The 25,857-nt window shown below is 43.3% G+C and overlaps 1 protein-coding gene across 2 annotated transcripts in view; it reads right to left on the bottom strand.

Moving 5' to 3' along the window:
- GRK5 (G protein-coupled receptor kinase 5) overlaps window positions 1-25,857 on the bottom strand; it is a 148,717-nt gene that overhangs the window by 45,404 nt on the left and 77,456 nt on the right. For both annotated transcript variants that reach the window (XM_014886765.2, XM_014886766.2), the window contains exon 3: window positions 7,574-7,686. In XM_014886765.2, the coding sequence (XP_014742251.1) occupies window positions 7,574-7,686 (113 nt within the window). The remainder of the gene's footprint in view (window positions 1-7,573; window positions 7,687-25,857) is intronic.

Genomic DNA, 25,857 nt, shown 5'->3' with positions numbered 1-25,857 from the left:
GTCCCTCCAGAATGCTGATTTCTTAGGTAGAATTCTTAGGGCCAAGAGGAAACAAGAGAGACCATTTAGAGGAATAGACTCCATAATAGACACCATAATCAAAATGGTGTAGAATAGACACCATAAGCAAAATTCTCTTTGGCTTCCCTAGTGCATTAAAAAAGGGAGCACCCCATCCTCACACACAAAGTCTACCTACATTTTAAAATTCTGCCTATTCTAGGTATTGAAGCATTACTGACTTTTGATGAGCTTTGTTTACATTAGAAACAAAAGAAACACTACATGTGTACCACAAAGGTATTAATCGTTTCAGCTGAAGTTTTTGATCCATGGCAGGCATTCGAAGCAAACACGTGTTGCAGGGGACTCCAGTGGCTAAATGACAACAAGTTCTTAGAGACATTCCTGCTTGGCACTGCCTGGATATGAAACTTTAGCCTTCAGATCAAAATATTTTCCAGAAGTAAAAAGGAAAAAAAAAAATAAGAAGACGACAGCTTTCATGACTGTATTAAAAAAAGGATCCCAGAAAATCCTGCCAAACTAATTAAATAACCCGGTCCAATACAAGCTGTCTGTGATGATAAATGAGGAGGAAGCTAAAAAAAAATAAAAATAAAAAAGGTAAATCAGACTGAACTGGCAAACACTTGGAAGAACAAATTTCAGAACTATTGCCCACTGGAAGATGTATGTACTGCTCCAGGCTGGATGCAATAAATCTGCAGGCTGGCTGTAATGGATACCCCAGCTAAGCAAACCTAGGAATGACATGGAAACCACAATGTAGTAATAATGCAATTCCCCTTCTATCTGGCCAGTGCTCATGGAGCTATTGCAGCTCAAGTCTGGAGCTGAATATTTACACACAGGCAGAGCAGGTTGCTTGAACAATCTGGAATTATGATCTGATTTGTTTTGGGATATGATAATGGCCACAAATAAAAATGATTTAAAAAAAACAAAAAACAAAAATCTGCAAGTACAGTACTTCTTGAGCGATTTTGAGGATGAAACTGATTACGTTCTCATAAAACTTAATACAAGGGTTTTAAAAAAATCTTTTATCTAATTTCCTGTCCTTTTAGATGGTATCTGAGTAGTTCAGATATATTCTGTACTTTAAGAGCTGAAATGAACTGGGGCATTTCAACTCTTAAAGTACAGAAACTCTGAAATGCTTGGAGCATCTTAGCAGCACTTTTCTCCATGATTCTTCTCTCCTTCATTTGCTTTCAAACCCTGATAATATATTGTCTCCCTAGCAAATAAAAATTGATTATAAGTCATCATCTTCTATTTGAAGAGCACCAGGGAGCTGTTGAAAAATTTGAAGTGGTTTTTGCTACATATAACCTGTATCAGTTACATCCCACCTGAACTGTACAGCAGGAAACAAATCAGGACAGACCATAAGACAGAAACTCAGCAAGAGCTGGATGTCTCAAAATGCAATTTCTAATGGGATCCAACATATGCAGAGCTAAATGCACACCTATACGTATACAGAATATCTCGTTCTGCCTCGAGATAGACTGCAAAGAATGAAAGGAAAGTTTAATTTATACTTGCATTTGACACTCCCAGGAAATGTGACACGGTGGTGGTGAAGGTGGGAAGTGACAGACAAGTGAGGATGTGAGAAGGAGCCATAAGCTCCAACTGTGATTTCACTGCAGGTCTGCACTAGAAGCCTGTTTCATTTTGTTCATTATTTCTCCCTTCAGTGGCATTTTTGAGCTATTCAGCAACAGATCCTGGTTCATTTTCAGCCATGACCTGTCACTACAGGACATAGACAGGGATGATGTCCCCTTGCTCTCTCTGCCACCTGCCTGGGAAGCCACAAGGTCCTCAACTCCTGGTCTTGTGCTTAAATCACAAGATACCTCCCCCCCTTTCCCAACACTCAAAAGCACAGCACAGTTTGCAAATACCTAATTGCTAGAAATAACATCACTACTTAAAATCTGTGTGGAACAAAATATTTTCCATTATTCCTTTGATGAATCCAGGCATGTGTTTCAAGGCTCCTGCTCTGAAGTCTAATAGCTTCTCCATGCCCTAGTTAGGTCAGACAGGGCCCTATTCATAGCCCAGAAATGAGGGGAGGATTTATGATCACCCTGACTCCGTGGGACAAGCTGCAGGGAAGGCTCTGTCTGTGGGCAGGCACAGATCCTCCAGCCCAAATGGCGAGAGGATGTGGGCTGGCCATGTCTGCTGCTAACCTTTCTTCTGGCTGCTGTTTTGGAGGTAGTAGTTACATTGGTGGCTCCTTCTTCCATAGAAGCAGCCCTGGCTGGATGCAGGAATGGGAGGGGAAAGTGTCCTTCCCTTTGGAGCAGCTGTCCTCAGGATGGGCTGAGAGAGATCCGATGGAAAAATGCTCTTCAGCTGGAAAAGGGAGCAACATCTAGCCTGTGACTGGCTGTGGGATGGGGCTGTGGGCTCAGTGACAGCTCAGGGTTGGTGGCTGGAGGCTGCCTGTGATGGATGGGGAGCTACCAGGGCAATGACACAGGGACCCCACAGGGGCTCACATTGATTCTGACACATCAATTTATGTAGTATTTGATTTCCACCTTAATATTATTTGAGCTCTTGAAACTGCATGGATAAAAATATGTGAAAATGGAAAAATATTTCTGCAGATCTGGGAGGATGCTGGAGGTAGCTGATGTTTGTCTGTGGCAGCATGGCATGGCCAAGGGAGTCATCACCCCTTGTACCCACCAGGAGGTGGAGATGGGCTCAGACACTCCCACCAGAGCAGTTCTGGCTTCTTGGCAAAAATCAGGAACAGTGGAATCAGCTCTGGAGCATCTGCAGGAGGCTACTGGCATTCCAGTCCAAATTTTTCACCTCTGCTTTCTCAGCTCCCTCCTCTGTTATCTGAGAATATCTCTCTGCTCAGTCCTTTCTCACACTCCAGGCTCTGCCCTGTTATTGCTCTGTCCTCAATGCTTGTCCTTGCACTTGCCTCCACTGGAGATTTAAAATCTGTGACTGAAAATTGGAAGGCAACCCCCAAACAGCTGGGATTCATAATAACTCACATTTCTAAATGAAAAGTGAACTTGAAACCATATTTTTCATATTTAAAGGCAGGGCAAAAAGAGCCCTTTCAACTGTTTGAAAACACGTTTTGAGTTAATGAGTTTGTTGATACCAACAAACTGGCATTTCTGATGGGAAAAGCCTTGAACAGCTTTAAGACACACATACACAGATGGTTTATATACCACAAAAGGGATTTAACCAAACGAAATCTCCCTAACAGCAAGACAGGGTTTTTACAAATGGCATTAAATGGATGCTCACTCATCCTTTCACCCCAGATAAGTGCAGTGCCTAGTGAAGCATTCAGCTGCAAAGTCCATGTGAGGAGATTGTGCCTCTCACCCCGGCTCCTGAGCCCAGACATTACAAGCAGAAACAACCTGCAGAGGCAGCAGGGCTCTTTTCATCCACAGGATGTATTTTTGTGTAACTTTGGTGCAGAAAAAGCAACCTTGTTCACATTAGAGAGAAAATAATGACCAAACCTGTCCACATTCTCTTCCAGTCAACCTAAGTCTGGTCCATATTAAATTGTTAAAAGCCTTCTCTTGGAAAAAGAAAATTATGAATGTGAGTAGATGAAGCAGGAAAGGGAGTCCAGAAGCTAAAGCCTTCATTTTAATGACACATAAGAGAGCAGAAGGAAATGTCAGGAGCTGCCACCCTGGGAATGTGTTGATGAGAAGGGGACAGCAGCAAGAGGTCCCTGCTGAACTGAACTGCCACCTTCTTGTGCTGGAGGCACTGGCTGTGGAGAAGGAAACACATCTTGCTAGCACTTTGCCTGCTCACTGAGCTGCCTTTTAGCACAGGAAACATTTCCCCTCACACTTTATTTTAATGCCTTTCTTTCAACAGCTCCAAAGTTGAGCGATGTTGCTAAAATATTTGTAAGCAGAGCAAAGTGTGCTTCTGGGCTTTGCATGATTCCTGGAGCAAGGGCTTCCAGAGGAGCCTGTTTAATCATAAACCATCTCCATCTAATGATAATAGTTTATGTTCACATAGTTCCACCATCTGAGTGGCTCCATCAGGGTTTGCTGAGCCATTCAGGGCAGATCTCTGTGGTTCCATGCACCCTGATAAACACGCAAAGCCTTCAGAGCCACATGGGTGCTGGGTGGATATTTTATCTCAGCCATCAGGACCTCTGTCATGAGTTTGTTTGCACAATATCTGCAGTAAGAGATGGTTTTCTGTCCTCACAGCCCTTTGTGCCAGCTGGGACAAGGGCTTGTTGCTCCATTTCCCAGACAGACAGACAGACACAGTGACAGGCACCCTCTGGTCCCACAGCAGCAGTGGGAACCAAACACCCACAGCTCCACCAGAGCTGTGCTGCAGAGCTCTGAGTCTCTTTGTTCTTATCACTGTTATCATCAAATGTTGGGGCCTACTGCTTACAAACCACGTGTTAGTCCGGGCTACAATCGATTGTGACTAATTGCCCAAACACTGCTCTCAGAAAACATGTACAGACTTTTTATGCCTCTGAGCACTTTCATCTCAATTACTGGTTGAAATTGCCCAACGTATTGACAGGTTTCAGAGGGAACTGACAGCCACACCCCTACATGCATGCAGAATTTGGTGACACAAATCCTTTTTCTTCAGAAAGCAGCTTAACAACTGTTTAACTGGCAAACATCCCCAAATGCTGCCATAATTACATTTGCAGGAGACTACATCAGACCAGGTTAGTTATTTCACACAACAGCTGACATAAATGTCCAGTCAAGAGAGAATTTTTTTGGTCTGCAAGGTCTGGATGATTCTACCAGCCTTTAGAAGTAAAGGTCTGAGAGCTTAGTCTCTCATAAGGATGTTGGTAGATTGTTGAATGTCTGACTCAGCTCCTGGTTTTCTCCCAGAAGCCCCAGTCATTTCTTTTCTTGCAGACAGTTGAGTGCATGAGTTGAAAAACTGTATAAAATATTGGGAGGCATCAAGTACTGCCTTCTGCCAGTGACGTACTGTGTCACCTGGTAAAGTCACTTAGATGGGCTCTGAAAAAGAGAGGTGGTACCCCCTTTCAGTGTGCAAAAAGCTCTGTGAGTCCCTCATGAACAGCTAAATATTATCCCCTTTTATCTTTTCCCTTTATTTGACATTACACAAAAGCTAATTTTTGCATCTTGTGTTAGAAAAATTACTGTGAAGAAAAAAAGAAAAAGAAGGCTCTTAGCTTTTCCTGCTTGTTACAGCAGGTGGTCTTGAAAAGGTTTCACATTCCTGGTGGTCTCAGATTAGGGCTGTAAGGCCAGAGACCTGGTCTCATTATAGGGCTTTTTTTTTTGCTTAACATAGGGCTTGGCTGGAATCCCACTACTCACTAAACACAGTGTGACCCCGCTGGGCAAATTTTGGTAGCAATCATCCAATTCAGTGGCAAAGGGCTGGGTTGCTTGACCTTAATATCACCTAATGCAGGGATTTGCACGGGCTGGGAGCAAGCTTATACAGAATTTGAAATCAATAAACAAAGGAGACTGCTGTTAATTAGTGTTAGAAAGAAGATAAGGATTCAGACCCACCCAGACAGGCATTTTGTTTATCAAATCCTCACAGTGCCAGTGTGAGCCCAACTGGGAACAGACCATTGGCCCAGTCAAGGTACACGGGGCAGCTCCAGTCTGCAAAACCAACTTAGGGTGGGTGCCAAGCACACCTTTGTGAAAGGATTTGGGAAAATCAGCTCGGGATTGCTCGGAGACAGACCTTTAAAACCAAGGCAGTGCCACCACGAGCTTTGGCAGGGCTGTGCTGCAGGGGTGAGGGCAGGACACGGAGCCTGGTGCTTGCCACAGGGCTGGGGAGGATGGAATGACACAGTGCCCTCAATTCCCGGAGCCGGGATAGACGGGAGCGGCTCCGGCAGCGCCGCAGCCCAGCCTGTCCCGGTGCCCTGGGGTGCACAGATGTTGTTTCCCGGTGCCCTGGGGTGCACAGATGTTTCCCGGTGCCCAGATGTTGTTCCCGCTGTCAGAGGCATGCCCTGAGTGCGTGCAGGGCTCGCACAATGGGGGATGCTCCTCCGCAGCCCCGGAACCAAAATGTGCCTCCTGCAGCTGAGAGGAGGAGAGAGAATGGAACAGAAGAGAGAATGGAACAGAGCAAACTGAGCCCCCTCCAAAATGAGCACGGCTCTGCCTCTGCTTCTGCCCAGAATTAAAACCACTCACAAACACTCTGCTGCGGCTGTTTCGCCAGGGGTTTCTGCAGGTGCCAGTGCCCGTCTGCTCAGGGTGCAGGTGCACAGGTGATGTGGCATTTCTGCAGGGATGCCTCCTCCCAGATGGGTGTGTGGTTCATCAGGGGCAGACATCTCACTGGTTCAGGGCAGGACAAACACATTCAGGGTACCCAACGTGTCCTGCTGCCTGCTGGCCTTGAGCTCAGCTGCACAGATGTTTGTCAGATGTCTCATGGACCTCGATGTACACCTTTCACCAGAGAAAATCACAAGCAGTGCTAGGAATTACAGGTGGAAGTCATGACCAGCTATAACTGATTCAGATATGACTTTATCCAACACTTTTTGTGATGCTGTAGATTTGCTGTTGTTACTGCAGGAGTAACATAAACCTTAAGAGACCACATGTCCTCTCCAGACTGTTACTTTTACAGCTTCAGTGCAATCCTCACATTTCCCTGTACTTCAGAGTAGCTTCACCATGGTGCAAACAAAACAGATTTATTCCTGTTGGTATGCATTGTTTTCCTTCTGCCAGTGTTAGCCAGGGACCGAGACCCTGCAGGCACTCATAAGTGACAAGTTCATCTTCCTCTGCTACCATTTCACCTTTTGTTCATCAACACACTCCCCTTCCACAGGCTCCCAGCAAGAGAAGTGACTGAGAGACTTCTCCAGCGTGAACAGCTGGCAGGACACATGGCCAAGAGCTGCCAGACTGGGAAAGAGCGTCAGGTCCCCCAGGGCTTGGGGGTGATGCTCAGTGTCTGGGTTAACTGATGGCTCACTGGGGTGGAAAATGGAGCAGATTTGTTTCTTAGTGACCTCAATCAAGTTATTTCTGTACCTTGTGCCTCTGTTCTCCTATTTGAAAAAACAGGATGATTATCAGGATGTCTTTTGTAAATCATCCTGAACTCTGTGGATGAAAAGGCTTGGTAAGAGATATTAGGATTATTACACTCCCCATCCTCTCTTGTCAGTCCATTCCCAATTTCCCTTTCCTCCCAGTGCCTCCCAGCACAGCAGGCTTCACCCCCATCAGCAGACATTACTCACAGCAGCTCAGCTGCTCGGCTGTTGGCATGAAGGGAGGCCACAGCAGCACTGTGAGGTGACTGTCCTTGTCCCTCTCTGGTGGCTCATGTCCCCCAAGGCTGGCACCAGCCCCTGCTGGGGCCAACCCTGTCCACTGCCTGCTCCAGCACTTCAGACACAAAATCCCATGAAACAGAGATTTCCTGGGGTCAGAGGAGTCTCCTCTGTCAGGAGAATGTTGCAAAGCACCCCAAAATACCACAAGAGTTGACTTACCACCGAGTCAAGGAACCTAATGCAGCACTCGAGCTCGGGCCGAGTTTCACAGAACTGCCGAAACAGAAGCCTTCCAATGGGCTGCTTTTCACATATGCTGCAGTAATCTCTCTCTAGAGGCAAGAAAGAGAAGAACAGAAGCATGAAAATGAGAAGAGCTCTGCCTTTTGGGTTGCTCAAATAAAGCATTGCAAGTGAGTGCAGAACTACAACCCCAAATCAAAACATCCTCCTTCTCCCTGCCACCACATTTCAGGTATCCAAATACAAATATAATTAATGGTTTTAAGACTCAATTATGAGAGGCTGAATTTTGTAGGGCTGATGTTGGAAAAGGTCAAGCAAGAGCCATTCAGCTATTATGAGAAAATAATTTCATATTTTTCTGCAGTGGAAATGTATGCAAAGGTACAGCTCAGACTGGTGGTATTGGTGGGAATGTGGGGAGCAAATTACAAGTCCTTGAAATATGAGTCATACATTAAAGGGTAGAAAAAGCTGGAGTTTGTGGAGTCCTTCCTGGATGTTTCCTAGATATTCACTGAAGTGCCCCATATCTCTGGAAATGCTTAGCCTACTTTCTATTAAATAATTATAGTAAACTACACATTTTCAAAATTTCTGCTATTTAATTGCTGAGCATTAAAGAATGGATAGAGCATATGGCATCTGGCTCATTTCAGTTTCACACAACACTTACAGAACTGTATTTCTCCCTAAAAGCCATGTTTAAATGCCATTCCCATGTGCTGGGTGTATCCACAACCATCACTCACAGTAAAGTAAAAAGTCCTTTGCCCATCACAAGGACTATCAGCAGGAGAATATGGATGAAGGGCAGGCATCATTAACTGGCATGGCACCAGCACAAATGCCAAGGGCTTTGGATATTTTTCTGGTGAGAGCAGAAAGTCCCCCCAGCCTGCTTGGAGCAGCAATACTTGCTTGAGACACGTTATTCCTCTACAAGTACACACATGTCAAACAACATACTGTGTTTCCTTAGGCATTCTTCTCACCACCCTCCTCGCTGCCATATGGCACTTGCTGTTATTATGGAAACAACCAGCTTCTAAACACATAACACAGCACTGCAAACAGACATACCAAACCCACACAAGTTGTCAGTGCCTCGGTTACTTCTCTCTTGGGCCTGCAGTCACTCCTGCAGTGTCTTTGATTCCCCCTCTGCTTTGGCCCCCCACGTCCTTCAGCTCCTCCCACTCCATGGATGCAGGCACACATCTGTGATGGAGCTCCCCTTTGCCATTGGGGCACCCAGCTGAAGGAGCTGCTCATCTCAACTTGTGCCTGGGGACCACGTTCTGCAAAACCAGGGCTTCACAGAATCGTCAAAGAATCATGGAATGGTTTGGGTTGGAAGGGTTCCTAAAGGTTATCTAGTTACATATCCCCTGCCATGGGCAGAGACACCTTCCACTGTCCCAGGTTGCTCCAAGCCTCATCCAACCTGGTCTTTGACACGTTCAAGAATGAGACATCCACAGCTTCTCTGGGAAACCTCTGCCAGGGCCTCAGCACCCTCTGGGTACATTTGTCCTGAACTGAAAATGCTGTATGAGCTGTTGGACTACTGCCCTGTAGCAGGGTGACAGTGGGCAGGAGCAGCCAAGGCTGCCTCTCGTAAGAGAAAGGAGGGAGCCTGCCCAGTGCTGCACCTGGCTGAAATGATTGCTGAAGCACTTCCAGGGTGGTCACTGGAGACATGGGTTGGGGATAGCTGAAATGTGCTTTTAATTCACTGTGGTCCTGCTCTGGTCTGGTCTTCTGAAGCAGTTGGGAACGACACATCATCAGCAGCATTTTTTCGCTGGCACTGCCATTCCATTTTGGATCAGGATATCACTCAATCTGCTGAGATGACTGCAATGTTTTGATGCTCTCTTGCAAGTAAAACTGGATTAAAATCACTGTGTAAATCCTAACCTGACCTCTAGTCAATCTGATTATCAGCAGCCACCCCCCTGGCACTGGTTTGTTTGCCTGAGCTGGAGCCTTCAGCATGGAACATCATGGCACTGATACATGTGGTGGGAAACCCAGAGGGATCACTGGGACAGGGAGCAGCCTTGGGGTGTCCTTGTGGGTGGGACCAGCTTGTGCTGCTTGTCCAAGTGTCATTTTTAGTGAGTAATTGCTGAAGGGATGAGCTGACACGTGCAGCGCTAAGGGAAGGGAAGGAGTCAGGAGAGTGGATCAAAACAGGAACTCACAACATCCCAGAGGCTCAGCAGCTCAGGTGAGCTCTCCTGGGAGGTGTGAAGGTTTAACCACATCTGCCTGATGCTGTTTTCTGCTGCCTTGACTAATGAACTCTTGTGAGGGTATGAATAAAACATACACCCCGAATACCAGTGCACACAGCCTGCCTGGCGTGTCAATCCCTCCAGAAGCCCAGACCCACAGCAAGCCCCCCACGCCAAATGAGACTGCCTGGATTCATAACACAGTAAACCAGAAAGGAACAAACACAATAATCTGCTGCTTTGCCCCATATTTTCTCTTGTACATCATTTGATGGACAGTAACAATGTTTGTTGTACAAAATGAAGTTAGTTTATCAAAGTTGTTATGACACCCAGTGTAGCAGAGGATAATCTTTTACTAAAGGGGCCAGTGAGAGCAGCTAAATTAGTGTGCTAATTGCACAGCCATAACTATACTTCATAGCAGAGCAGGGACAGAAAACAAGCAGCTAAACACTATGACATATGTGGATAAACAAAACATAAATAAGACATGAGCACGGACTTCCTCCTACTCTACAGAGCTTGGCCAACAAGTGAGAAGCGTGGCCCATTTGTAATGAGGAAAAAGGAAATACCAGAAATAATCCCTGAAAACACAACAGCCAGAGCAGTTCCCTGGAGCCATCCACTCCTCTGTCATGTGCATTTAGCTGCTGGATATACCAACACAGACAATAAATACACGACAAAAATGCTTTCATTCCTTGTAGGTGACACAAACTATTTTCTTAGGCCCTGATCTTGCTGTTGGCCTCTCTAAGTCAGCTAAAGGAATCTGCACTCAACTGATTCTTGGGATGCACAGACCTGGAGTGGACTAAGAAAGAAAAACACGTCCCTCAGCTAAAGCTGAAAAAGGAATGGATGGTTTTATTATGGCAAGAAGTGTTTTACCAGCGTGCTGCACCCCAGAGATGTGGCTGGAGCACCCCGAGCTGTTCAGGAGCTGCTGCAGGAGGGAAGGGATGGGGAGGCACCACAGCCAGGGGCTCTCCTGGGCTGGGGCTGAGCCCTGTGTCACTCTCGCTCTGCCTGCCAGTAAAAATATCCATCCAGTTTCAAAAGTTTAAAAAATAGAAGGAATGATTTCCTGAGGAAATGGAAATGTTAAACACTTGGAAGTGAAACCATATGCTTATGATGATGAAGTGTAACTAAAACAGCTCTGAGAGTGATATCTTTGGTAGTCAGACCCTCCTGCCTCAGCGCCATCCTGTTTAACACCTGCAAAGTCACCCAAAACGGGGGTGAAAAGCTGGGTGGGTCAAAGTCTTGGGAAAGCAGAAACTTCTCACTGACGCCAAACCCTGTATGTAGAAAATATCACAGGCAAACAACGCACACATGCAAGCAAATTCTCCATCTTCCTAACAGAGCAACAACACAGATTAATATAGAAAAGGTATTATATAAAATGCCATAATTAACATTCATAAGGTAAATAAAGATAAATGATGTTTATTCATAATTCTACTGACTCATTTTTCCCGTTACTTCATAGCTTATGTATTGAAATACTAATTTCAAGAGCACCCAGCACAAAGAACATACCAAAATAGTTGCACCTGCACACGTCATGCTGTCACCATTCAAAGCCTATGGCCAAATTTGATCCTAAACAGATATTCTGGTAAGGTTCTGAAAAATATCTGGGCCCATGCCTAAGAAAAATAGTCCTATTTACAAAATTTCATACCAATCAAAACATACCATTGATGAAGTGAAAAGCTCAACACAAGTTAATAGAGTTTCTAATGTTAAAATCCCCAACTTTCAATAAAAAGGGGAGAAAAATCTAATATTTCAATTAGATAAAATCCTCCCTATGCATTGTGAAGATTGTTTGTCCGAATTTGTCATTTAAATATCTTTCTTTTTTTTGGCTGGCTCAAAATATCACCTTTTGGAGAGAAACAGTGGTTTGAGAGACCAGGTCCCCCCTTTTCTTTCACATTTGCCATATACCTGCAGGTTTTGATAGGTTAGTGCTGAACTAACAAACTATATCATAAAAACTACCTCATAACTCTGGGCTGAAAATCAGTCTTTTATGATATTCAGTGTCAACTGCACGTGTCTAAGTAAGACTGCTGTAAAAGCTGCAACTTCTGCAACTCGTTGTGAAGAGCTGCAAATCCAAGCCCTGCAATCAGCTGGTGAGGCTTCCTCCTGTAGGTGTCTGTGGGGAGGGATGAGCTCAGTTTTAATCCTACTTTTAAAGTCTACAAAAGCCAGGAACATCTTTTCAGCTTTTTGGTCATTTACTGGTGTGACCAAGGATTGTATTGATGTATAATCTATTAAGTAACATTTTATTTTCCAGCATACTGGGATCCCAAGAGCAGATTTTCCAGAGGAATGCATGGAGAATTGCCAAGAAGATATGCACCATGCTGCTGCATGGGAACTTTGGGACTTGACCTCTGGATCCCTGCTATCCTTGGCATTAAATCAGATGAAAAATGAGTAAGATCCAAATGCAAAGTAATTATTTTTAGAAAAGCCCCCACAAAACAACAGTAACAATAGAACCCCACTAACAAATCAACCTAGAGCCCCCAAAGAGGGTGTAGGAACACTTAATTGTTCATTTCCTGCTCATGCTCAGTGATCCAAGATCAGAATTCATCTTCCCTTTCCTATATTTCTCATTTAAGGTGAACCAAAACCATTCAGATGCTGTTCCAAGTCTATTATTTGTCTGCTGCTCTCTTCTTCTCACCTGCTTTGTCCCAGAAAAACAAGAAGCACCCCAAATTAATGGAAGAAAGCATTTGAATGCCTCAGTCCCTGGGAGTAGCAGTCAGCTCCTAAGACTGCTGGCACACCAAAATTAAAATTTTCTTCTTCCAAGGGGCTGGGGCCTGTCAAAGTGATCCCCAACATCCCTGAGATGGGTGGAAATTTCAGCTAAAGATGTCCCAAAATCGCACACCTCCCTCCTCAATCAAACTCAGGGAGATGCTGCTAAAAGAGATCCTAACCCTGTCCAGCCCAAATATAAAACTACTTCTGTTTCTTTTGTCCATCTCTGCTTTCTTCATGTAAGTTTCCTTACAGGGGCACACAACGAGAAGGAGGACAAAGGCAGGAACTAAGAGTAAGAATAAAGAATATGCAGCACAACTGAACTAAACCCCCATTTCAAAGCCCATCATACACTGTGCACTTGTAGCAATTTCCTTCTTTTTGTAAAAAAAGAAAGACTAAATCCTTTGAGGTTCACAGAATTATTTTGTGTCCATTCAGAGTACTAATGGAAAACAAATTGCATCTTTAAGCACTGAATAACCCCATTTAGAGCTATATTAATATAAATACATTTTTCATTTAAAACCAGCAAGTCTAACACTGGTGCTTATAAAGATGTCTTATAATTTACTGCTGCTCTTCTCCAGCCAAAAGTGGAATTACCACTGTCTGTGTATAAACTTAATAAACAGCACACACTAAACTGCCTGGTCTTTCAGGCTGATGAAAGTTGCTTCTTATCAAAGGATCCTTTGTGGATGTTTTGAAAGGATTTAAATTGCTTTGATTGCATTATTAACAGTGTCTGTGTTGCTCTTGTATTTCAGAATGATCTGGAAAGCTGGAACATTAGCTCTTGCATTCTACAAAAGATGGTTTTCCATCTCTAATAAAAATGCTTCAATACAAAAGATAATCCTTGTGTTCAAGAGTAAAACCCCAAGATGGGCCATGTTAACATGTCTGAAGGCCTTTTTACTCTTACTCTTAAGTTCCTATGGTCTTCAGCCCTGGAGATGTCATGAGCAGTCATGATTTCATGAACTTTGCTGGGAACCCAGGTACTTGCAGTGGAAAACATATCAGATTTTTCTCTTTGTGAAACTGAAAATAGGGGACCATTTCTGATGAAGAAACAGGGATATTGCTGTTTAAACTGCAGAGCCTGATCAAAAACCTGTACAGTAATGTAGAGAGGAATCTCTTTTTCATGGTGCCTATTTGGGAATATTGCAGGAATGGAAGGCAGCAACAGGAGGGAAGTTCCTTGTCCTTCTTGTCTGTTATTTTCTGGGGTTTGGGGTTGTTTTTTTTGTTGTTGTTTGGGGAGCGAGGGGGGCTGTTTTACAATGGAAACCTGTGGTTAACATGCTGAGGACTCTCCATTCGCCCTGTCTCCAGCAATGCATTTAAAAACCGAGGCAAGCCAGATGGTTAGAGAGCACAAGACAGGAATAAAAATGTCACATTTCAGTTCATTCAAAAATTCCTATAAACTGTGGCAGCAAGTCATGTTATAAAATGAAATACAAGCATCCAGGCTCCTGTGGGAATTCAGTTACCAGCACAACTAATATTCTGTGCCCTGCAGACCTCAGTGGCATGCTGTATTTATAAAATGGGGCTAATAGCACTGCAGCGTGGCCAGAAAAAGTCCATTAAAGTGTGGGAGCCCCGGGTGCTGCTGCATGGCCCCGTGGCTCCCGGCTATTTACTCACAACGCAAAGTCCCGGAGAGGAAATTCAGTCCGGGAGAGCACAGCAGAGTCTTTTTATACAGGAGCCGCTCTGCTGCTCCAGAATTCACCTGGCACTTCACAGAGATGAGAAACGACGACGCAGCCTCTGTCTCGGGGCGTGTTTATCTTGGCAGGTCCAGAGCCCTGCAGGTGCTGGACAGCAGCTCTGAAGCCAAGGGCTGTGATGGAGTTCTCTTGCTGGTGGCAAAAGTACACTCCCCTCTGGCCATAAATGTTTCATCTGCTTTCTTTATTTTTTTTTTATAAAATACGGAAATTGTTATGACCTATGACAAGATAATGGCTTGACAGATTCCTTATATTAAACAGCAGCTCGTCCCAGTCTGTAGTTCAAACCAGCCCTTCATTACTGAGGAAAACTCTAGACCTAATATATGAACTACTGGGGGAAAATATTTTTTTTTCCATTTGAATTTAGGATTTTCTACAAAAAGAAATTCTACTTGGAGATCCTCATCTATGCTGTTACAGCAAGTGTTGTTCTGGCACTGACTAGCTAAGTTTAATTAATTAAAAATAAGAATGCAATCAAGCTTACTTGAGACAATGGAATTACCCCAAACTGGTTTTAAGTCCTGCCAACTTAATTTTCTCTGCTTGTCAGCTGTCTTTTTTAAAACAAACAAAATTTAATCTCCTGATCATCTAACATCTAATGTAATTATTCAGATGCAGACAGTGGTTGCTTTGTATAACTTCCCTTATTTTCACTCTTTTCATGGCATTAGGCTACAGGGATAAACTCCACACATCATAGCAGCATTACACTGGAGATGGAAACAGTCCAGCTGGACCGATATGGAAAATATGCTTGAAGAATATTGGAACAAACTAGCAGTTAAATGCACTTCAGTGATACATATGGATCTTCTCATTTGTTTTTTGAAAGCAGCTGTATTGAAGCTTTGCTCATGGAATTCTATTTGAAAGTCAAATCCTACAAGCAGTTGCATAAATATGTTTGCACGAGTACTTGAACCAGAACGCATTTGTGGCTTTGTTGATTTTGGACAAAGATTTTGACAGGAGGAATAATAACCCACCCACCCTTTTTGTAGCAGCAACAGGAGGAGAATCAAACAAGATCCTGTGATCTCAATATAACCACTGCACAGGAAAACATGAGTGGGGTCCAGAGCCTGGGGAGGGACCCTCGGCTCTCACAGGGGAGACATTTGGTCATCCAGCCTTGTGCCAGCAGCACAGTCAGATGGCAAAGAGAAAATGCTCTGCCCCGAGACCAGGCTCTTTGCCAATGGAAGACAAATTCTCATCCTAACAAAATCTGAGCTACTCTGCTGAGTTATTCCAGCCCTCCCCCAACACTTCTGGTATCTTCTAAAAGTTCCTCTCTCAGGAAACTGCATCCCTTCCATATGGGTCACTGACCAAGCCCTGTGTTCAAAAGCAGAAACTGTAGGGTCAGGGTTCAGCTGAACAAGATGGAGTTTGCCATTAATGCTTGAGCCTCTCAATCAGAAAAGCAAAAATACTGCTGTGTGAATTATGGGGTGCAGGGAAAGACAACAAATAATTGCTGCCAATAACAAAGACATTCTGCTCAGGACATTCTGAGTTGCAAGGGACCCAACCATCGAGTCCAGCTCTTAAGTGAATGGCTCAAATGGGGATTGAACCCCCAACTTTGGTGTTATCAGCACCATGCTCTGACCAACTGAGATGGAAAGAATGATTCCCATCAATTCCAGTAGCTCTTTGGTCAAGCACACCTTAGTTTTCCCACCTCTTCTCTGTCAAGTACAATTTACATGAATAAACCACTCACTCTGTCTCTCAGTCCCACAGTCAACACCAGTAGTAGGACAGTGGAAATGCATGCACCAGGATTAATCACCAGGAAATCTGGACTGAGAATGTGCAATGGGAATATTTTAAAGTCTTTTCTTCTTTAACTTAAATTATTAGGTACCATGTTTTTAAACACATCCTTTCTTTTACATTTGGCTGCCAGTTAAAATAACAGTGCATAGAAAGGGAATAAAAAGCAAAAAAGAGCAGGGAGACAGACTGACTGGCTGACAGACAGATGGGCAGGTGTGTTACACTTCTAGTCAAAAAATTACCATTACTAGTAGTAAGCTGCTTTCCATTCCCATAAATTATATTTGAAAAGCACATGGCCCTGGATCAATGCCTTTGGTGAGGTTTCCCAAGCACAGTGTTTGGACAGTTGTCTCTGTGGCCAGTCACAAAGGTATTCAGGGCAGGGTGGGCTCCCAAACTACTTCCCACTGATCACAAAAGATGCCCCACCAACATTTCCCAGCATTTCATGTGGTACTTGTGCAGTCCCAGGGGAAGGGCTGCCCACACCAAAACCCTGACCACCACCCTGGCTAGAAAAGGAGTTTGCCTTTATCTTCTTAAATGACTTTCAACAATGTCTCTGCGGCAAGGCCAGAGGACTGGAAAAAAAATCCCTCAAAGAAATATGAAAGCTCACCTCAGAAACGCCCTGTGAAATTCGGGGAACAAACACTTAGTTGTTCTCATTTTGTTCTGCCTTGGATGGGAATGACAGAACTGGATGATTTGTTCTCAAAGACTGTAGCTACTGAGATTTTGAAGTGTTTTTTTTTTTTTTTTTTTTATTTGGGACTTTTATGTCCAGTCTGAAAGTTTTTAACTGAAATACCAAACTTATTTTCTGTCTAGTGCTGTTATTTAGACTCCTGCCTGATGACATTCTGGGTAACACATGCTGAAAGAAAATTTCAGTAGAAGTTGCAATTTGAATGTTTAACGTTATGAAATCTACAGAACTGTTGCTGTTGTACATAGCACAAAATAAACATCTCGATTCCAGGAAACTGATGGAGACATCTTGTGAATCACTTTCTTAAGATGAAAAAGACTTCTGCAAAATTACTCTTTGACTTCTAAACCAGCCTAGGTAGAAAGCAAAGCAGCTTTCCTTTTTCAAGACTGAGCTTTTACCAGGTCAGTAAGTGGCAGAGTGCACAGAGCCACCAGCACAGTCATTCTGTGAGTGCATATTTAAGCAGCACACATTACTGACAGGCACATAATAAAACTATTCACAGGGATTACTTACTCTGCATGCTGTTCAATAGTCACTGCAAGTCCTAAGCATCCCAGCCATTTTATTAGTGAATCCTTTAACAGAATAGTAGATGCCATTAGTCGTTCCTTCATTGCTAAATTTTCTTGGGTATTTTTCTTTCAATTTTTTCTCCTGATGTTTAGAAATCCCAAGCATCAAGTACAACAAAACTCCACACTGGTAAAACTCCACTTATAAAATAAGTGTTTGTCAGTCCCAACCTTTAAAAAAATTGCACAAAAAGCTCAACCACCAACCTAAGTAATCAGAGACAATAATATACTGAAAACCATAATCAATCCTCAATGATCTTTAAGGGGTACCACTGACCTGTGACAACAATGCTAAATTACCACTTAACTGGATCTTTTGCTCAACTACAAGTGGCTTATTTGTAATAATACAGACACTGACTTTGCCTTGGTTTATATTGACAGGCTGATTTGACTGCCTGCTGAGAGACAGCCCCCTCTGAGTGGGTGTGAAGGAGCTGAGCTGCTGAGTAAAATTGATAGGAGGAGTGGAAAGGAGGTTTGAAAGTCATTTAGAAACTCCAAATGCACTGAAAGTAACTTGTGCAAGAGGAAGATTGCCAGTGGCAAGTATTATTTTCTCCTTTTTGACAGAAGTCTGCAGTACCAGGGATCCCTTCCTACCAAATTACTGGGGTGGATGCAGAGGGTGTGGCAGCTTGTGTCCAGACACAAAAACCATGAGCAGTCTTACTTAGGTCTACAAAAAGCCAAAACAAACCAAAACAATGCAAAACAGAACAAAGCAAACAAAAAAATAAATAAAATTTTAGAAAGAACTTCCACTTCATTCTTATGAAAACTGGATTGTCATAGGGAAAATATGTGAAAATTTTTGCAGTTTTAACAGTTATTCTAGTATTAGGATTTTTTCAGTTTATCCTTTTTTCCCCGGTCATTTCTTGGTTTATTTTCACACTGTCATACAAAAACACATCTTACCCTTATGAAGTGCTTTTTCCCATTTTGCTTCCTAACTTTCAACATACAGCCAAAAATATCCAGCAACACAAAACAATGGTGTTCAGATCTGCAGAACACGAAGCCCAGACTATCATCTCCAAAGTTACTGAAAAGATTTCAGTGAACAAAAGGCAAAATTAATATGAACTTCAAGTAGGGTTGCCTACATTGTAAGCAGTGATAGGATATTTAGATACTGAAAACATATTTAGACGTTTTACTTCTCCCTTGCAAGAGGATACTTCAACATGTTGGATCTGAAGAAATAAATTAATAACTGAGATCCTAATACTTGCCTAAAGGCTTCTCCAGCACTTTTCTAGCCAGGTGCTGACCCACTAAGACATTGCTTTGCTCAAATATATCAGCTAGATACTGAAATCTAATCTGATTATCTCATAAACTTTTACAGCAGAGTGACACATGGAAAGGAGTAACTCTGGCGTGGTAAAGCAGCCTCACAACTACATGAGAAATCCATTCCCCAGTTATTCTGGTCAAGAACATACAAGGAAGTGAGGTGGATGAAGCCAGAAATAAGAACTGTGCAACTGCTCAAGCTGCCTTTTCTGATCTGGGTGACACCACCTTCCCTCTGGGTGAAGCATCATCTCTAAGACTGCAAATGTGAAGGGATGCTCAGACATGGGGAAAAGGATCACTTATATGGGGCAGCCACTTAGATTTGGGTTCCAAGCAGAAACCCTCCTGTGCTTGCACCTTCATGCTGACCTCCAGAACGGGTAGGGCAGATGCTGTATATGGCTTTTTGGTGTGCAGATGTTTGGAGCAAGCTGTGGCTTCACCAGCAATATTCTATGTATCATGTACCTGGATAGACTGCTCCTGGCACCTCATCAGTCAGTGCAACAGCTGCTGGGAGTTACCAAAAAATGGAATTCAGGATTGCTGTGTGCAATTATCCCTGTAGAGATGGGTAGGTTCTCCTGTGAGAGTGGGGTATGGGAACACTCAGCACAGTGCACAAGGCTGGAAGAGAACCATCAGCTAAGGGTTAACAGCTCCATTGCCAGGACTGAGGTGCACTGTCTCCTTGGGTCCTCAGCCCAGGAACTCTGCAGAAGACAGGGATTTCCTCTTCAGCAGACACATAAAATGTACTCTTCTGAAAGGAAAAGGGGGAAAGGGATGGAAAAGAAGAGCCCCATGGCTGATCTGAAAGGAAAGCCTGCTTGCATCGTCACTGAAACATTAGAGACATTGTTCGAGTGCCGTTCATCCTTGCAAAAATATTATCCTCGTCTCAATGCCAAGGTCGGTGAAAGTATGGGCTACTTGCCATGGAAGTGCTGGGTATTTAGGCTAGACCTGTCATGGGGCTTATTTACTCTCTGTGCCCAACGTTTCAGACACACTCAAGTGTAGTGTTCATGTCTTGGCAGGAACTTCTCATTCATGCATTTTCTCCTGATCCCCTTTGAGGAGTCTTCCTCCTCCGACATTGCAGTGGTTGAAATTTCATTGCTTGCTGAGAAAACCAACACTGATTAATTTCATCCTACTTGCATGGAAGAGGTAAAGTATGCAGGTCTCCAGCCAGGGACAAGGAAATCCCTGCTGCTTACATGCCACATTGAATAAGCAGCCCATGGTTGAGGCCATTGGACTTCAACAGTCTTCATTCCACCAGCAGGAAAGAAGCAATTATCCATAGCAGCATGGGGAGCAAACAGGAAGTAATGCAACACATTCACTTTTGATTGCAGAATATGTTTTTTTATAAGGCATGATATTCCACAAGGAAGAATTCAGCTGCAGCATTATGTCAATGCCCCCCAAATTATTAAAGGAACGTGATTGAGGTTGCAAAGCTAAGCCTCAAAACCTAGGAAAAACCTAAATTAAAGTTGCTGCTGCAGCCTGAATGCCACTGCTCACTGTGTGTGCATTCTGGTACAGTCTTTAATTACATCACTGCAAACTGCTTTTCCCACAGGGCCTTTGCCTCATTCAGTGCACAGGACGGACAGTGCTTAATAATGAGCAGCTATTCAGTGTTTGCTCCTCTCCTCTGCTTGTGTGTGTGGCCCTGGACTGTATTTACTGCACACCAGTCAGGCCTGCTCTGAAGACACTGATTCATTTCCCCATGGACCTTCCCGTGACATTCTCCAACACAGGCTTTGAATAGCTCAGGTGTATTCATGGATCTGTTTGCACTCCACCTTTGGGAGACAGAGACTCCAGTTTTGCAGATGGGGAACTGAAACATAAGAAGATTAAGGTAAGAAGTGTCCACTGATTGGTGCTACACGATTTTCTGTGTATTTAAATTTAAATGCTGTTCTCTCTGTCCAAAGCCAACCTTCCATTTGCTTCAGTTGGACATGCTGGTAAAAAATCTCAAGGCAACTACTCAGAAAATGGAAAAAAGCACAATTAGAGGCCAACTGTGAAAAACTAATTTTAAGTGACTTGCCTGTCATCACATAAGATCCAGTTCCTTAGTATGCTATTCAACTGCTTTGGCTATGAGACCATTTCCTTTGATGCTGCAAATCCCCATTTAAATTTATCACACACTTTTTACCTCATGCAGTAAATGAGTCAGCCATTCTATGCTCCTTTATTAGACAACCCAGTTCCAGCCCCAGACTAACTCAGGCTTTTGAACTGACTGCAGTAGGACTCCTGGGGAAGAAAATTAATTATTTGATATATATACTGAAAGATGAATTTAAGCTGCATAGGCAGCCTTATTTCAAAATTTTTTTTAGGTGCTTATTGTTTTAACACATATTTTTGCATGCCTAATTTCCTAAGCTTTTAAGGAACTGAAGAAAAACTGAAGAAAAAAACCTGCTGAGGACCAGTGGAGAAAATCTTGCTCATTTGGAAGAGTTTGCACAAAAGGCTGGGAACTTTCAACTTGGCAACTTGAAGAATGTTCTTTTAACACAGCTTTTCTTGAGCTCTTTCCTAAGTTTTCTTTCAAACAGAAACTCCATCATGTTGACACTCATAGTGATACCCATACCAGCAGAGCTGACTCAGGGGTGTCAGTGTTTCTGCCTGTGCTGCTGGGAGCTGGGAAAGAAGCTGTAAACTGTGTTGGCTGATTATCATGGGTTCTATGGACTCTGGGGATCATGACTGCCTCATTTTTTTCTTTCACCTTCCCTTCCAAACTTTTGCCATCTTCTCCAGCAGTACTGCTCCTACTACTACTACTACTCCTGCTTCTGTTTCCTCTGACACGAGCCAGTTTCCTCCACTTCTGCAGCCAGTCTCAATCTCTCTAGACAGTGAATCCCAATTTCCCCACCCATCTGATCCCAGCACTTGTCTTACACCGATGCTGTGCAGCAGTAGAGGTGGGATATGGATTTACTGCACACCAGCAACTCTGCAACAGCTCTCCAAGTGTCACCCTTTGGCAGACATCTGCAAGACTTTGAGTCTCAGTCTGAAGTGGCTGCTTTCTTTCACTGGAGGGAAAAGCATGCAGAGATCCTCAAGATGGGATCCTTCCCTGAAATGGGCCCTAAATGGCCTCCTCCATTTTTGACTGAGAGGAAGAACAGGTAGATGAGTTACAGCAGAACACTGTTAAACTCTGTCAGCTCCCTCAGCAATGTGAATGCAACATCCTCTGAAACTGCAACAGATCTCAAACTTAGCCTGGGTATTTAAGGAATAACCATAATTATTAATTCACCAGCGTTCATTCCCTCACCAGATGGATGCTACTTCTTTGTCCCTCTGATCAATCTTGGCTTTCACCTTCAGACTGTTAATTTTAAAACAAAATTAAAAAAAAAAATAGTGCAGTAAATATCCAGCATGGAAAATTTCAGTCTACATAACTCTGGCAAGATCTTAATCTTATAATGTCCAATATTAGACAAATTCAATAACAGATGGTGCTATCCAGCCCACCAGTAACAGCAACCCTTACTCAGAAGGTTTGGCTTTGGGAGAAGTGCTGTTATTATTTATCATGTGTTACAGGGCCAGTTCTGTCCTGCCTGCTGGTGTTTGGGGACCTTGGCTTGGGAGCCTCACTGGATGCTGACTGCAAAACTCTCAGAGGATGCTATCTTTGAGGGTCATATGGGAACCAAAACACAAGCAGCTTCTTTTTCCAGAGTTTTAGCCTAAATAGATAAACATAAAACAGCAGAAGATGAGGAAAAATAAGAGTGACTGCAAAAGACTCATGCAACGTTTTGTATAATTTTATGACTTGTAATAATTAAGCATCTCTCTCAGCTTATCAGGGATTAATATTACCTTACTTTCTTGAATTCCATTCAGTTCTTATATTATACATATTCCACATGAGTGCTCTCTTCTCCCAATACTTCTGGCACAAATCTGAGCCTCTTTGGTAAGGACTCATAAGGTTATGAATGTCTGGACAGCCTGGGTAATGAAAGGCCATTTGGGGCCGAACCATTGACCACAGCTTTAACTTGCCAGGAAGCATAAAACATAAAATGTAAATTAGGTACTAATAACCCATTTTTCTTCTAAATCCTTGGTACAGATGCGCAGCATGAAGTACAGATTATGTTTTGAGAGAGATTTTGGAATAATTTGCAGTTAAAAATATTGCATAGGACCTTGTGTTGTGGCCTCAAGAAGAGACTGAATTGTGAGTTGTTACTGCTGCCCTTGAACCCACTTCAGTCGATGGAAAGTTTCATTGGCACCTGCATTTGTTGCTTTGGGTAGCTGCCTAGCTACCAGCAAAACCCAGCACATAATACTGTCATCAGGGAAAGAGGAATGTGCAGTCCAGCAAGCAAGACATGCATGGAAAAGTACATTTCTCCCAGCATGTTTTGCAATCTCCATGCTATTCCCTCCCCATCTTCCTTTCCACTGATCTCATCTGTGGAGATGAAGTCAAGAAGAAAACTTAGGAAGTGGCACTTGTAGGGCAAGACCATTTTACAGCCTGTGCATGAGCAGCATCATCCCTAACACGGCTTTGACCCTCTGGATGGGGATGGGGCCAACCCCGTGTGAAAAAACAGATGTACAGCTCCAGTGTTCCTCACTCAAGGCATCCAAACCCAGCTTGAGGTTGGCTGGGCACGTTTGGGTCCCATGTGAACTTGCCATTAGAGCTGTGGTCTTGGATTCTGCCAGCAACAGTGTGCATGAAACTGTTGGGAAATGGAGCTACACGTTATGCAAGTCACAGCACAACATTTTGTAGTGCTGCTTTCAGAACACACATGAAGACATGTCCTTCATGTGTGAATTCCAGCCTCCAGCTGCTCTATGGAAGAAGTCTGGAGCCATCAGTCCCCCCTCAGAAACAACTTTTCTTGTTCTGTTCATTGCAACTCAGCTATGAGGAAATAACCAGCTTTTCTCTTTTTTATCTCAGCCCAGGAGTATCTAAAAATATAACCTGTGGAACTTGCTTCTTGAATTAATTATGCTTCAGGTAAAAATAAAATAAATGTACTTGGCCTTAATGAGATCTGCAACTGATTCTCCATCTCATGGCACACATCCTTTTTAGGCAAAACCTGGATTCTTGATATGTTTCAATAGGTCAATGCACCTGATATGGCTGAGTCAAACCGTTGCTCTACAGCTCAACAATTTCTACCATTCTTTGCACCTAGAAAATGAGATAATTAAATCAATACTTTAAAAAATTAAATAAATACCTGGTTTATGGCATGAGAAGAGGGGAAACCTGTGGCAATGTCTCTCATGCTTAAACTTAAAGACTTAAAGAGAAGACAGGAGTAGATTTCCACTGTATCTCTGCAGAATTGCCCTGCTAGAATAGATACCTTCTCCCAAAGAAGCAATGCAGGGGAAAGCAAATTCATATCTCCTCATTCACCCTTCCCGTTAATAATCTGTAGTGTTATTACTAATAAAGATTATTTTACTGTGCTAATGGCTAATCATGGCACAGGAGCAAGAACGTATGGATGGGAGCATGGTGCTAAATTAATACAGAAAAACAGGGCAGTCCTACCCCGATGAGTGGAAAGGTTTAGAGAATACAAATAAATATTCATTGCTTTTGGATGCCTGTCAGAGACACCTTCCAAGTCTTCTCAGGTTCGACCACTACTATTGATGTAGCAAAAGAGAATCATGACCTAAACAGGGAAGGGAGGAGACTCCTAAAAACACACGTCCTGGCAAAACAGAAACAGACTAAACAAGCCTCTTGAAGAAATATGCATTTGAGAAACTACCCTGATTTAAAAGACCTGGCTCTTTATCCTTCCCCCACTGCATGGACCTGTGTTGCAGCAGCATGCTGGAGATACATCATGTGATAACTCAGGGACACTAACACTGTAGGAAAAGCAACAATCCTGCAAGAGCAAGAAAATAAACCTTGAGATTACAAAGAAAAAACAAGAAAAAGAATCCACAAGGTCTGGTCTAGTGCACACTATCATTATTGATGTGAATCATGACTTTGTGATCCTCAGAGGAGGGTTGATGTGCCTCTCCATAAATCAGGTCTTAAGGGTATATACATTACTAGCAAAGGACAAGCACCACAGTTTGCTTTCACATAATGATGCAGCAATGGCATTTAATTGAGCAGAATATAAACACCCAGGCTGGAATTTAGCCAGAACACTACATTTAACATCCTACTCTAAATAAGAAATTCCATATAGGCTGCAGAGCAGAGACAAGCTGAAGTGAAAGATCTCCTCTGATAATCCCTCTCACAACAAACTACACAGACCAGAATTTATAGTTCTGGGCAACATCAAGAGTTGAGTCTGCAATTGCCAAATGTGGTGGAGCACTTGGAGAACGTTTGCTCTCCAAATGACAGCAAGTGTCTTTTGTCTTGGAGTGTCCCAGCTAAGCCTCCTGGGGAAAAAACCAACCAACCATCTGCAAGAGGTCTCTCTTCCACTCTTTCCTGTTGGCTAGCTTCCCTTGACTGATCACTGTGCTCTCAAATGAACTCACTCAAAAATGTGACGACAGCCTCACCATTTTTTGGATGTTGGACTTTAAACGAAAGGAAATCAGGGTGTTTGGAAAGTTGTCACCTTATCCTCTGCCAAGGACCAGGAGAATTTTCTTTCTTCATTTTTTAGGAGTGGCCAAACCACTTTTGAATCACACAGTCAACATGGTGAGCATGACTGACTTGCCTTACTTTCCCCAGAACCAATCTACACTGTTCAACGACAACGGCTTGTGCAAATACTGGCAAGAAGTCAGTAAAAATATGACAGAAGGAAGATGCAAAATTTCCAGCACAATTAAGAGAACTGGTTTTGGTTACTCTCATCAATTGAGACTAATTAGATCAGTAAGAGTGGCCAGACTTGGCTCTAGTGTGGAATAATCTGCTTGTGTCTCTCACAAATGGTATTTCCACTGAACAGACCCAAGACAACGCTCCCTTTGCCTTAGGTGTCTGTGTTGACCAGTCTGATTTCATCCA

The sequence above is a fragment of the Sturnus vulgaris genome, chromosome 8 (genome assembly GCF_052056855.1).
Source record: "Sturnus vulgaris isolate bStuVul1 chromosome 8, bStuVul1.hap1, whole genome shotgun sequence".
Taxonomy (NCBI): Eukaryota; Metazoa; Chordata; class Aves; order Passeriformes; family Sturnidae; genus Sturnus; species Sturnus vulgaris.
This window is presented reverse-complemented; position numbering and strand designations above follow the sequence as displayed.